Here is a 15083-nt window from a genome sequence, read left to right on the forward strand (position 1 = left end):
TCGCCACACCACTGCGTGCCCCATGGCGGCTCCCAAGACCTGCGGCTGCCCTCGCCATGCAAACCTGTGGCCTTTCCCGGAAGCTTTTCAATGTCTCCCCAAAGGAAAAACGCCTTAAGTTCGCGAGGCTCCGGCGCCTCCCCAAGTGTGCGCTCCAGGCGCCCAGGAGAGGACACTCGTGGACGCGGAGGCGCCGCGGGAGAGTGCTAGGGCGACGCGGCCCGCCGCTTGTAAGGCAGGAAGGGGCAAGGGCTGCGGGACAGCGAGGAACCGAGAAGACCGCCGCCCCCGAAGCCCGAGACGCCAGGCGCGCGGCGGGTAGGCGCGCCGAGGCGGTAGGCGGGCTCCACGCCCCTTTCGAATCCCCGAACTGGGCTGATGACGAACACAGGGCGCGACGGCGCACACGCCGCCCCGCGCTCGCACGACGGTGCGTGCAGGGAGCGCGAGGGAGCCCCGGGCCGTCACCGGCGCGACCAGCGTTCCGCCTCCTCCGCTCCCTGCGCTCCCGCCACCTCGGCAACTCGGCGCCCGCCTACCGCCTCCGTCCGAGGCCTCCGCCGCAGCGAGGCTCCCGGCCTCGCTCCTGTCTCTTTAAATGGTGGGGCCAACGGGCCGCCCCTGCAGCTGCTGCCTGGGTGGCCCCGCGCGCTGCTATTGAGGGGCGAACCAAGATGGCGGCGGCTTTGGCTGTGTGAGGAAGACGGAAGAGGCGGTGGCAGAGGCGAAGGGAAAGGGACTTCCAGGAGGCAGGAGCGCTCGTGCGCCTGGGGGCTCTCGCAGTCTCCCGCGCAGTGGTAGCAGCTGCAGCAGGAGCAGGCGCCCCTCGGCTTGGGATATTTGAAGCAGGGGAGCGGAGCGGAGCCACTGGCTGCGGTGGCAGGGCCAGGTATAAGGAAGGAAAACATGGCGGCGGCGGCCTGAGGAGGCGGCGGCAGCGCGGGAAGCGGCTTCGCGGAGATCATGGCGGAGGCGGGAGCAGGGCAGTGACCGGCGCCCCGAGTTGCTACCGCTTGGGGCCGGGAGGCTGTAAAGCGCTGCGCGCCCCTCTCGGGGCGGCCGGCCTTGCCGAGCTTGGACAATAGCGCTGAGGAGTCGGAGGCGAGGAAAGACTGGGGCCCAGAGCTCGGGCCCGGGAGCGGGCCATGCGGGCGGCACCGCGGCCCCGCGGCGGCCAGCGGCGGCAGTGAGGCCCGGGAATCCTCCGCTTGCGGGTGTCCTCCCGCCTTGGCTCCCGCGTGTCCCGGCCCCCCTTCCTGGGCGACGCCAGCGGGGCCTCTGCCCCGGCCCCCGGGCGGCACGATGACCGACACCCGACGGCGGGTGAAGGTTTACACGCTCAACGAGGACCGGCAATGGGACGACCGGGGTACCGGGCATGTGTCGTCTGGCTACGTGGAGCGGCTGAAGGGCATGTCCCTGCTTGTCAGGGCTGAAAGCGATGGTAAGTGAAGCTCCTTGCGGCGGGACCCTTGCCTTCCCCCCGGCTCCGGGCCACATCCCTGGTTGTTGGGGGGGCGGGCAGTGGCCCTCTAAGAGAACGGAGGGGGCGACCGGGGCTGGGGGCGGCTGCCGCCCTGGAAGAGGGCGGGCCACCAGCACCCCAGTCCTCTCGGAATTAGCTGCACGGAGAGCGCTCGAAATGTCTTTTGCTTTCCAGCGCCTGGTAGCACTTGCGGGGACGAGGGGAGCCCAGCACGTTTGAGCTGTGCTGCCTGGGCGTGTGGAGAGGTCGGGGGCCTAGGATCGGGAGCCCGGACTGTGCTGTTCTTTTGCACTAGAGTGACCTTGAGAAAGGCACTGATTAATCCGATCTTCTGCCTTAGTTCACTCATCTGTAAAGCAGGCGTGAAACTTTCTCGGAGCGAAGAAAGTTCTTAGGTGTTTCACTCTTTGGAGAACGTTTTGCTGTGCTTCCCCCCCCCCCCCGCCCCTTTTAAACTATTTTTCTGCCACATCTTTTTGATCCTGTTGCAGGTTGGCTATACCGGCTCATGGATCCGGCAACTCTGCATTCGGCAGAGAAAACTCTTCTTTGCCTTGAGAAGATAGATTTGTGTTTCCCAGTATTGTCTTTTTCACTAATAATGCAGAATTTTGTGTACAGTTTGTGTAAACGTCTTACAAGTGTGAAACTATTTTATGCGAGCTTTTTTGAGTCACAATTTGGTTCAGTTAACAGGTGGGGAGAAGTTGGCAGATTACTTTGGGAAGACCTTTCCTATCTGCCCTAGTGCCTATGCTTTGCGTATTTTGAAATAGCCCTCAAGGTTCAAAGACCTAGTTTGAAAATAACTTTAACATTTTTCAAAACTTTCTTTAGGGTTTGCCACTTCCCTCTGTGACATACCTTCAGTTTCACTTAACATGTTCACATCAGGTATTTCCAAATTGTTTTTTCTGAATTGGAAAATCTGGTTACATTAGTCTATAATTTCACTGTAGCTGTTTCAGTTTATTACGATTGTAGTTGTTCTGTAGCTGAATTATTACAAACTCGTGTCAAGGAATTTTAATTGGACTTTCAATCCAATACTCCCAATTCTATGAAAAACAAACAAGACTCACCCTTCTGTAATTAAAGACTGTAGGGACATTGATTTTCAATTGGAATTGAAAAATTGTAATTTAGAGTTCCATTGCCCACAGGTGATCTTTATAAGGCTACCCCAAATAACCTAATGGAGAGAAGTTATTTCCCTTCAGAGGCATTTAAAGGATTTTGAATACATTGAGTGTATTTTTCTGAGGTCTATTTATTTGCCTCTTAAAAATACAAGTTTGTGTCGGTGTACTTTTGTATGTTTCTATCACATAGTCATTGAGTACCCTCAAATGTCCTTCTTTGCATGTTTGGAAAGCTTTTTACATAATGAGTTGAAAAGTATGGGCTGTGTAGGTTCAGTTAACTGCCAGATGAAGGTGTGTGTAGATTTGAGATCAGTTCTTTGAAGTCTCGTAACTTACCAGGAATAATTGTCACATCACATATTTAATTGGACTCTGTTAATACAGAGCCCGTTGTTTAAAATATTTTTAAGCATTAAGTTTTAATGTCATACTATGCTAGGGAATCCTACTCTACTAACCTACTAATGTAGGGGTCTGGTTTTTTTCCCATTTTTGTTTTTACCACTTTGGAAATAGCCCCTAAACTCTCATCCTTGGGAAAGTTTGGGACTCTGCAATGAAACAGGTTGAATGGCAAAAACAAAAAGGCCTTAATTTTTTATCCATTTTATTTATTTTTTTCTTACTGTTAGGGAAAGCTGAAATAAATGTAACTGGTGTGCTCTTATTAATTTAAGATGTAAGGAAAACTAAATCCAAAGAGTGGGCTTAGAAGATAGCAGCATACTTATGAAATACTGTCATAAATAATCTCTAGTTTGATGATTAATGTTTTTTTTTTAAACAGGAAGACTCCAAATAGGAATGATAATCAAAATTTATCGAGTGCCTACTGTGTGCTAGAAACTCTTTACTTGTATCTGCTGATAGAAGTGCTATTATTAGCCATATTTTGCAGATGGGGAAACTGAGGCTCTGACAGCCTATGGCTTGAGACTGTTACTAATTATTCTCATTAACTGTTTATAGTGTGTTTTAAACTCCCCTACTGCTCGACTAGCCTCATATGTCCTCCTTTGCATGTTTGGAAAACTTTTTACATAATTAGTTGAAAAGTATGGGCTGTGTAGGTTCAGTTAACTGCCAGATGAAAGTGTGCGCAGATTTGAGATCAGTTCTTTGAAGTCTTGTAACTTACCAAGAATAATCGTCACATCACATATTTAATTGGACTCTGTTAATACAGAGGCTGTTGTTTAAAGTATTTTTAAGCACTAAGTCTTAATGTCATACTATGCTAGGGAATCCTACTCTACTAACCTAATGTAGGGGTCTGGTTTTTAGCAAACTTGCATTTGCTGCTAAATACTTAAAGGCTCAAAGTTTATTTCAAAGAACATGAAAAGAATTTTTAGCCTAAAGATACTTAAAATTGTTTATCTTCAAGGCACGGGGTGGGGGGGTTATGTACAGACTGCTGTTTTCGGTTATCCATTATTGTATGCTTCTTCCGTTCTCCATTATAGGATAATTGAGAAGTTTCTTTTTATTGTGGTGAGCAAAGTGGAAAGTATTTCAGATTTTCCATAAAATGAGACATTTATCTTGTTAGAGGTGCTTATACACTAAACTGAAAATCAGGAAGGCAGTTCTGAATGGAAGTACTTGCGGCCTCCCTATTAACAGGGCGCATCTTTTCTAAGTGTGCCTTTCCCCTCTGAACTGGATGGTTTGGCAGATCTGTAGCCCACCTTGCCTTGGAGGAGAGAGATATCCTGCCAAGCTACTGAGCCCATTCCCTAGGTTGCATCCTTATTCGGTAGGTTCCTTTTGGCAAAGTGTATTGTAGGAACATGGCCCTTTCTTTAATGAAGATAAATTACCTCATTTCTCGGGTTTTTGTCATAGCCAGCTATCTGCAAAGTTCCATCTTCCAAAAAAAATTACTTGGTGTTGTTTTTTTTCTTCTTTCAGTTTATGCTGTACCTGTTAAGTTGCATGAAGGGTAATAATGTCGTCCCTTACTTGCTTGTCACTTTATGTTCAAATCATTCTATTATTGGGGCGCCTGGGTGGCTCAGTCGTTAAGCGTCTGCCTTCGGCTCAGGGCGTGATCCTGGCGTTCTGGGATGGGGCCCCACGTCCGGCTTCTCCGCTGGGAGCCTGCTTCTTCCTCTCCCACTCCCCCTGCTCGTGTTCCCTCTCTCACTGGCTGTGTCTCTGTGTCAAATAAATAAATAAAACCTTTAAAAAAAAATCATTCTATTATGGTTTTTACCACTTCCACCTTCCAATTTTAGAATTGATAAAGACTTTGGAATTTCTCCACACACTGAAGGATGTCTTTTTAACATAAAATCATATCCATGCTCTTTATTCTGGATTACTTGCCAGGCATCAAGAATAGTTTCATCTATTATCTGAGTTGCTTATTGCAAAGTTTAAAAGGTTAAATTTTCAGTGTTACTTGAGTCACAAAGAAAATGAGACATGGGGAAATGTTTTTGTTCAAGTTAGCACTGCTAGCTAGTGGTAAAAACTAGAATCCTGTACCTCTGCCTCTTGTAGATCTTGGCTGTAGGTAGTGCCTCACCCCCACTCTAAGTAGAAAAGGAGGTCAGAACACTTTGGGTGGAAAGCCTGTTTTGTTTTGTTTTGTTTTGTTTTGTGTGGGCTGTTGTGAAAGAAACGAAGAGAGATAAGTATCAGCAAAAATTTTTTTTTCTCTTATAAATTAGTAAGCAGTATAGAATCTTGCCTGCAGTAAGCGTTCCAGATTTAGCTACTGAGAAGAGCTCAATGTCAGTACTGGGAGAAATGCTTCACTCTGAAAAGTTCATTTAAACCCTTTTTTTCCTTCTTATGTAGACCTACTTTGTAGAAAATTACTAGGCCTAGGGTAAGCAAACCCCTGTTTATCATCTTCTGTGTGTGGTAACTTCTGACAGTTTGAAGTCCATCAGCCACGCTGGGTATAGGTGATAGGGCCTGAGTGTAGTGAAGGCCTGACGCAGGCATGGGACCTTTTCATGTAAGGCTACTCCTCCCCCCCAGCCTTTGTTTCAGTTTTTAAATGCTGTGTGTAATGGTGAGCCACAAAATTAGGAGAGAGGGAACACAGACTAGGTTTAAAGCCTACACCAGTGTCCTGTCCAGATGACGTTTTGGACTGACATTAACTCATTTTTGATGGTGTTTTCTTCCCACTAATGAAACACGGTACTTAAGCTCCTGCTCTTGGTTTTGAGCATTGATAAGGACAAAATATACCAGCGATGCCTAGATGTTGAACTGTGGAGTGACAGAGCTGAACCTGGTCATTCTGAAATCCCTAAGTGTTTATCCAAATCAAAATTAAGACCAGGACCAATGTGTCTTTAACTACCTGAATCTGATTGGTTGGTAGGTTGATATTGAAAATAGAACCATAAAAGTTATAGAAACTCTATAATATATCATTTCTCCAGTGAAAGGAAGTGGTATCTTCTAAATAAGCAAAATTTCTAGCTAAAAGACACTGTATCGGAAAGATTACAAATCTGAACAGTTTTCTTGGAATGTTTCCTAAATATTATATACTAAAATGTTTTTTTAAGCAGTATAATAAAACTGATGGTTAATCTTTCGTTCTAATGTGTTTCTGGGTTGTAGTTATTATCACTAGTTTTTCTGTTCAGCAGCACAGTGATGCTCGTGAAACGATACGTTGTCCATGCTCTAAGAAAAACAAGTATTGAGTGCTGGTTATGTAGTATATGCTAGTATATTCACTTTAATATGAATTTTTAGTTAATACAGCAACCTTATGAGGTATTATTTTTTCTAACCATAAGTCTCCCTGTATTGATTATTTGATTGGGTAGTTCTGTGGTCTTTGTTTCCTGCACTCAGCCAGACATCTACTTTTTTTTTTAATGTACAGTTTTTCCGTTTTAAAATATTTGCTTGAATTCGGTGTATGAGTATGTGTGTTAGACTGAAACTCAAATAAGCTGTCTGCTGGCTGGATCCAGGCTGCAGGCACTGGTTGTAGTTCTCTGATTTAAACACTTCTGGAATGATATTTCACTCTGCACTACCAGCTCCTTACCACCCCACTCCCTGGAGGTGTTGTTTTGATAGAGGTGTGTTGGGGATTGGCAAAAGAATACAAGAAAAGCTCTCACATTTCGTTTTGCGGGGAGGGAACATTTGTAATGCCTAAAATTGTGCATACTCGTAATTGTACTAAATGTTTTGTCCATCTTTCTTGCTTATTTGTGTTTGACAGCTTCTACTTGCAGTTGTCTTGGTAATGTTCTGAGTGGCATTTTCCCTCTTGTACCATTGTTCCCCTATTTTCTGAGAGTACAGACCTCCTTGTTTATTTGGGGCATCTATTTATGTCAGGATACACAGATCTGTCATCTAAGAGTAGCACAGTATTTCACTGTATATATTTAATTCACACAGTCCTCTGTTGGTGGCATTAGAGTAGCATTTCTGAAACCCTCCTTAGGATACCTTTATACTCTTAAAATAGGGGATTGTCAAAAGCTTTTGTTTATGTGGGTTGTATCTACTGATACTTGCCACATTAGAATTTAAAACTAATTCTTTAAAAAGCTTTTAAGTCAGAAGAGTGTCACTCTTTTACAGTTTTACAGATCTCTTTAACGTCTGGTTTAATTTTTAAAAAAAGATTCTTTTTTTTTTTTTAAAGATTGTATTTATTCGACAGAGATAGAGACAGCCAGCGAGAGAGGGAACACAAGCAGGGGGAGTGGGAGAGGAAGAAGCAGGCTCCTAGCGGAGGAGCCTGATGTGGGGCTGGATCCCATAACGCTGGGATCTTGCCCTGAGCCGAAGGCAGACGCTTAACCGCTGTGCCACCCAGGCGCCCCTTAAAAAAGGATTCCTAACCTGCTTCTGCATTCAGTCTTCTGCAATACCAGTATAGACACTGAGAAAAATAAGGGTGAAAAAGGCAAATAACTTCTTAGTAGTAATACTTTGAAAATAGTTTTGATTTCCCAGACTCGCTGAGGTCCCACACGTTGAGAACAGCTGGCATAGAGATTGTTTCTAGATTTTTACCGTTACGAACACTGCTAGTGACTTGGCTTGTTCATATACTTGGCACTGTGTGAAGATGTAGGCTAATTTCCTAGAACTGTTGGGCCAAAGAGGACTGTGTTTCAAAAGCTTGGTAGAGAAAGATAAAATGACCCTTTCAAAAAGTTGTGCTGATTGTAGTTTTGGTAATGGTAAACAAGAATTAAGGACCCTCTTTATTTTTTGAAGAAGTATGTGTATAAATATGGACTTGTAGGCCTATCAGAGCTTCTATGGAACATACTCTTTTAACAAGCACTCGCTGTGCAGGAATACTCTTTAGTTCACCTGAAGATGGTTGATTTTGCTAGTGGTCTGAAGGAATAGATTTTGCAATGACAAGTGAATTACATGTATTGATGCATTCCCCTTAGTTTGATCACTGTCTTGTTGTTTCTTTGTGTCTCCATATTTCCTTTATGTTGAAAGTGGGAAGGCCTTTCTCAAGTCTTGATATTGGGATTTGCTGTGTAGGCTTGTCTTTCACTCCGTGTGACGGAGTGTCTTTGTCAGATGGTGAGGAGGAGGTGTCATGGAGAGGGTGAGAGTGAATTCTTCTTGGGGGATAAGGGCATTTATTGGAGAGGATGGGTATGTTTCTCAAATAAGTTGGGTGGGGGCCGTTGTGCATATGTGCTTCAGTTATTAAGATAAACTGAACCTACCCTGTATCAAAAGCACGTGTTTCTCCCTTTAACAAGAACCATCTCTGCCTCCCCTTGATGTTGCTTAAGGTCTGCTGCTATGGATCATCTTCCTCATTTTCTCCCCTGTTGTTTCTGTTACCATGATAAATGCCTCTCACCTACAGTTGAACTCCACATCCCCAGCCGTACCCATTTATTACTAGGATGGAATTGCTGTTCCCAGTGCTGTAGCTATAGCAACTGATACGACTGATCTTGTTGGGAGAAAGGATTGTGTTAATGCATATTAACACTCATCTGGATCTTTTTCTATTGATTGGAAAAGCGCTGATAACTTGATCCAGTAGAAACTAAGAGGTGGGGGAAGGGAATGTATGACCTAGAAATCAAACTGTGAAGTTTTTGATAGATGACCTAGAAATAAAACTAGAAATATATCTTTGTTATTATCCTAGCCCCCAAACTAAAAGGCAGTTTCACATGCTCCAGCCTCTACAGCCTACTGATTTTCTAGGGAGCATGGTATTTGGGGACCAGAGCTGGGCTTCCTAAGGTGGTGCCTTAGACCAAAGGCATGGGATATGGCTGTGATGTGTTTCAGGAGAGATACTTCCCCTTAACATCTTGAATGGCCCAGTAAAGAAAAACTTGCCAACACCAGAAGCTTCCAGTTATCTACTTACTCTTGTTTTAGCTAGGGCTTTGGGAGGGTACACTTCAAGCTTTCGGTTTGGGATTTTTCCTTTCTAATTATCTTGACCCTGTAATTTTATGTAGTTTTGAAGCAAATGCAAAAGGGATTGGTACTTGAAAAATAATAGTTACACCCCTGCTGGTTTTGTTTTAGTAGCAGCCCAGTCAGGTGTGTGTTTTTCTTTCTTTCCTTTTTTAAGTACACTGCACACCCACCGTGGAGCCCAAAGTGGGGCTTGAACTCATGACCCTGAGACCAAGACCTGACCTGAGATCAAGGGTCAGATGCTTAACAGACTGAGCCACCCAGGCGCTCTCTCCTTTTTTTTAATTGAAGTGTAGTTGATGTACAATGTTTCAGGTGTGTTTCTTGAAAGCACAGTTTGAAATGATAACTTTACCCCACTGTGCCATATGTTGTTTACCCCTACTCTTAAACCTTAAAAAAAAAAAGTTTTGAATTGTAATAGATCAAAAAGTTACACAAATGCTAAGTATTCAGCTTGGTGAATTTTCACAAAATAACCAGCACTCTGGAAGCTTGCTTCATGTCCCTTCACAGTTACTATCTCCCCCTGCCTGCTAGTACCATAGATTAATTTTTGCTACTCTTTGAACTTTATGTAAATAGAATTATATGGTATATATTTTTCTCTGAGGTTTCTTTCATTCATGTTTGTAAGATTCATGTATGTTGCATTCACGGATTTGGTTCATTCATTAACGTTACAATGAGGTGTTTCACTGTATGAATATTTACATCTTTTTTTTAATTGACATTGTTCACATGCTGTATAATTCATTGTTTTTTAGTATATTCACAGGGTCATGTAACTATCACCACAGTCTTTTTAATTTTTTAAGTAACCTCTACACCCAGCGTGGGGCTCAAACTTACAACCCCGAGATAAAGAGTTGCATGTTCTACCGACTGAGCCAGCCAGGCTCCCCACCACAATCTAATTTTAGAATATTTTGTTCTCTCTGGACTATGGACTATGAGAAACAAACTGAGGGCTACAGAGGGGAGGGGGGTGGGGGAATGGGATAGACCGGTGATGGGTAGTAAGGAGGGCACATATTGCATGGTGCACTGGGTGTTATACACAACTAATGAATCATCGAGCCTTACATCGGAAACCGGGGATGTACTGTATGGTGACTAACATAATATAATAAAAAATCGTTATTAATAAAAAAAAAAAAAAGAATATTTTGTTCTCTCTGAAAGAAATCATGTACCCATTAGCGGTCACTCCCCATTCACTCCCCCTTTCCTCCCTAAACCACTAATCTACACATCTTTCTCTGATTTGCATACTCTGTACATTTTATGTAAAAACAGTCATACAATATATAGTCTTTTGTGATTGGCTTCTTTCACTTGTAATATTTTCAAGGTTCATCCAGCATGTATTTTTTTGTGTGTAGCTGAAAAGTATTTTATTCATTAGGTTTTGGACATTTGGATTGTTTGCACTTTTTTTTGCTGTTATGAGAAATGCTAAGAACATGTACACATATTTGTGTGAGCATATGTTTTCATTTCTCTCGGGTATACACCTAGGAGTGGAATTGCTGGTAACTAGCAATTGAGTAATTGCCAAACCGTTTTCCAAAGTGGATGCCTTTTTGCATACCCACAAGCAAAATGAATGAGGGTTCCAATTTCTCCACGTGGTTGCCAACACTTGTTATTGGCAGCGCTGTCTTTGATTATAGGCATCCTGGCGGATGTTAAATGGTATCTTATTTGTGGTTTTGATTTGTATTTCCTTAAGGACTAATGATGTGTTGAGCATCTTTCGTATGTTCATTGTCCATTTATGTATCTTCTTTGAAGAAATATCTATTCATATCTATCGCCCATTTTTAAATTTGGTTGTCTTTTTATTATTAAGTTGTCAGAGTTCTGTATACAAATTCCTTATCAGATATAGGATTTACAGATATTTTATCCCATATTGTGGGTTGTCTTTTCACATGCTTAATGGTATTATTTGTAGCACAGATTCTGATTTTGATCATAATCCAATTATCATTCATCAGTGATGTCCAGTATTTTCTTTTGGGTAGGTGTGCTTTTGTGTGGTTTAACTTTTAAAGAGGCTAACTTAGTTTGGTTCTAGGATACTAAACCTTTTGGATCTTCTGAATGTTACAAAGTAATCCGGTTGTTTCATTCTATTATTTATGTAGTTTTCTAGAAATGGATTGTTTTTCAGGACATGATATATTTCAAAGTGGTTTTTTTTGGAATTATTTTCTCCTAGAAACCACATTTTGAGTATATGCCACAAAAAGTAAGTTTGATCCGTAATGTACCTGACATACTCTGATTTCACTGGGAAATGATAGATGGCAATTTTTGTTCTTGTATTTACGAAAAACAATGGAAGAATATTTACAATGAAAGTTGGAGTCTTACTACTTTTGAGAGACTCTAGACATTGAGTTCATTTGCTTGCTGCTTTTTCTTGTTTTGAGTACATCACTAGACAACTCTTGGTAATTACCAAAATAAAAAAATCCAGTAATTGTGCATAAAGAAAATTGAAGCACTGGGAATTTAATTAATATGGCAAAGATTAGGAGAAGAGGAGGAAGATTAAACCAAATTTCCCTTAGAATGTGAGGATACTTGTCTGAACCTCAGTAAGCCAGAAATAGTAATTTTAAAAAGCCTAAAGAAATGGGGTATTGGGGGTACAGGGGGTAGAGGTGGGAAAAATATGGAGACTGTTTAGTTACCTTAAGTATAGAAAGAATTAGAGACACATTTAGAGTTAAGTTTACCTGTGTTAGACACAGTGGGAGGATTCGAGTGAAGTGGGAGGCTGTGTGCACAGGGTGTTCACAAATTAAGTCCTTACATCTTGGTAAATGCTGGTATTTTACTGTATTTGGTATCACTTAACACTGTTCTGAGCACAGAGGAGTGAACGGTCAGTAAATCACTAAATGGGACATTATCATAAGATTAGTAAATGAATTTTAACATTAAAAGCCAACTAATTAAATTTGGGAATGTTAAGAATCACCGTTTTCCTCAGCTCCCTAGCCACTATTTGGAAAGGAAAGTTAATGGTGATGTGTAATAGGAGAAGAAATGAAAGATTTGGATGAAGGACAGCTACAGAGAAAACTGCTGCTTCTTAAGCATTTTGGGCCAGTATTTGTCTTTAGATAGTACTTTGGGGATAAACTGGAACTAGAGTGAGGGGAGAGGCATAAAGCTGGTCTTAAAATTTGCTCTTTGTTATAAAGCAATAGTTATTTTCTGAATAGCACAAGTCCTATGATATGGCCAGGAAAAAGATAAAAATGTGCAAATTAAAATTAGTTTACTATGAAAAAATTGATCATTTGAAGACGAAGTGTGATAATTCTGGAACAGAAGTAAGAGACTTTCTGAAAGTGAACTGTAATGTGGGGATGTACTGGGGCAGTGGATTGTATCCAAGTCACAATGTACGTCACAGATTTAAACTCAGGCCACCTGGCTTTATGCTGCGCTGTTTCGCTACCCTGTGCTGCCCGTACGTTGTTAGATTTCTGTTACCATCCAGTCCTTACTCTTCAGATAATCGTGTCCTTGTTAAAAGTAAGCATGCATAAAGCAGGCATTTCTTGGGTTATAAGTTTTATTATATTTAAATTTGTTTTTAAAATACTATTTCCTTAACTAAAGTTACATGTGTATCAAGTGTTCAGGAAAGGAAGTATGTGTGTATGTGATGGAATGTAATTATGCTGCTTTGCAATGACATAATGGAATGTTTTGTTTTGTTTTTCTGTTTCCTAGGTTCTCTACTTTTAGAGTCCAAAATAAATCCTAACACTGCATATCAGAAACAACAGGTAAAATTTTGAAGATGTTGTGTTTTACCTTGTATGCTATCCTCTCAGTTGGGTGATTAAATGAAAATTTACCATAGATTCCTTACAGTTAAAAATTCAAAACAGGTTACAGCATACTTTCCCAGCTTAATTCTAAAATGTGATTTCAGCCAATCTCTGTGGTGTATAAAGCAGTCATTTTATTTTAAACTTAAAAAAATTGTTTCAAGTTAAGCTAAGTTTTTGCTCCAGATATTCTTGCAACTTAGTTTTCAAAAGTTAAAACTAAAACAATACAGTTTTCCTGTTTCTACCTAAAGAATAAAAAGTGACCACTGATGTAATAATCAGCTGTTAACACCACGAAAAGGTAGAAATTGCTTCCTTTGCTCTTGTAGATGCTAGTGCAGAAGGGACATTTCTGTCCCTACACAGCAACCCAGTGTAGATAAAAATCTGATTTCTTACATAGCCTGAATAGGACCTTAGAATAATACGGTAATAGAATAATGCAGTTTGTTAAGGCATCTTTCAGTTTTAGTACACTCTTTCTTGTATCCTTCGGATGAATAAGCAATATCTGAAAGTAAATCTTTCTCTACTTGGTAGACCTACTAGCACTGTCATCAAAAGGATAAGAGCACGTGTGTGCGCGCGTACACACACACACACACACACACACACACAGATGTACTGAATACTGTACAAAGCCAACGAAAGCAATATCAGTCCCCTCAGTGCTCTGAAGGTACAGAAATAAAATTTAGAGTAAAGAATATTACTAGCACATTCATATGTATATATTATTTTATAAATATATTACTCTATAAATAAATTATAAAGTGCTTTGCTTCATCATTGACCATTAAAATACTACTAGAAGGAAGTTAGTGTTGGCTTTATTTTGCGTGTTAGATGATCTCTAAAGATTGTGACTTGCTTGAGCTTACACAGATAGCATATAGGAAAGCTGTTATTAATTCCTGTGTCTGCATGATGGTGTTTTATTTGTCCGGAAAACATTTGGTACAATATGAAATATTTTCTTGATAGTCTAATGGTCTAATACTTTGTTGCTTTTAGTGTTCTTAAGAAAACTGGTTTGATTGGAGTGGCTGGAAACTAGAGTATTTTGTCTTTGATATTCTATACTTAAATACATAAATTCGTGTTTTGAGGCTTCAGTCAGTTGAAGAGTAAAAACACGTCCAAAGAAAAAGAAAAGATGAAGTCTGTTTTGAGGATGAATGAAGAAATCCTTATGTTGTAAGCTGTAGGTTGTTGGATGATAAATAAGATGATTTGGTGAAAATTAGACTCTTCAAGGAAAACAAGAAGAGCAATTCCTAAAAATTCTCAAACTTTTAAATTTGTCAAATGGGCACTTGAGAGCGTATGTCTAGTTGTGCCCTGTTTTAAGCCTACAGATGATTCTGAATTTACATTGCTTATGGTCCTATTCAATCTACCTTATTACCAATGTGATACTGGTTTTAGGCTTGTTTGGATCTTTATCACTGGTTTTCATAACTGTATGTATTATACCCATTTTAAAGATGAAGGAACAGACTCAGAGACTACACAGCCGACTAATATCTGGCGTGTTGATCTTACAATGTTTTGTGTGGTTTTTTTTTTTTTTTTTAAGATTTTATTTATTTGTCAGTGGGTGCCTGTGAACACAAGCAGGAGTAGGGACGCAGGCAGAGGGAGAAGCAGACTCCTTGCTGAGCAAGGAGCCTGATGTGAGACTGATCCCAGGACCCTGCAATCATGACCTGAGCCGAAGGCAGATGCTTAACTGACTGAGCCACCCAGGCATCCCTTGATCTTACAATGTTAATGTGAAGTGTTTTGAGTTTGAACAGCTACTTAGTCACTATGGGACAGATGCCTACCTGGTATCCATGCCATGATCTCTAGAAGTTCATGAAGATAGTAAAAAGGGGTCTTTGACCTCTTGTTCAAAATTCTGAATAAAAATTGTGGATTTGTTCTATTAGTAATGCTGTACAGCCCAATCAAATTATCTTTTATTTACTTATGGCCAGTGTCCCTTTAGTTCAGTGACAGACTACTGGTTCTCATCATTGACAGTTACATAATTGACTGAAAAGACTTAATATGCAGTTTAGCAGACAAAATCAGGGGATCCATTTGTGTACAATAGGAGGTATCTTTGATAGTGAAAAGTATTAAAAACTGCCTCCATGTAAACATATTTTTTAAGGTACCTTA

General features: G+C 41.2%; 1 protein-coding gene across 2 annotated transcripts in view; it reads left to right on the top strand.

Moving 5' to 3' along the window:
- The first annotated feature begins 463 nt into the window (after positions 1-463).
- Positions 464-15083, top strand: part of PPP4R3A (protein phosphatase 4 regulatory subunit 3A) — a 38314-nt gene continuing 23694 nt past the window's right edge. Inside the window, exons 1-2 of one of the 2 annotated variants that reach the window (XM_026515443.4) lie at positions 464-1444; positions 12811-12866. In XM_026515443.4, coding sequence (XP_026371228.1) covers positions 1303-1444; positions 12811-12866 — 198 coding nt within the window. In that variant the 5' untranslated portion in view covers positions 464-1302. The remainder of the gene's footprint in view (positions 1445-12810; positions 12867-15083) is intronic. The other variant, XM_026515444.4, reaches the window with a different exon arrangement.

This window comes from Ursus arctos, unplaced genomic scaffold (genome assembly GCF_023065955.2).
Source record: "Ursus arctos isolate Adak ecotype North America unplaced genomic scaffold, UrsArc2.0 scaffold_25, whole genome shotgun sequence".
NCBI classification, from domain to species: Eukaryota; Metazoa; Chordata; class Mammalia; order Carnivora; family Ursidae; genus Ursus; species Ursus arctos.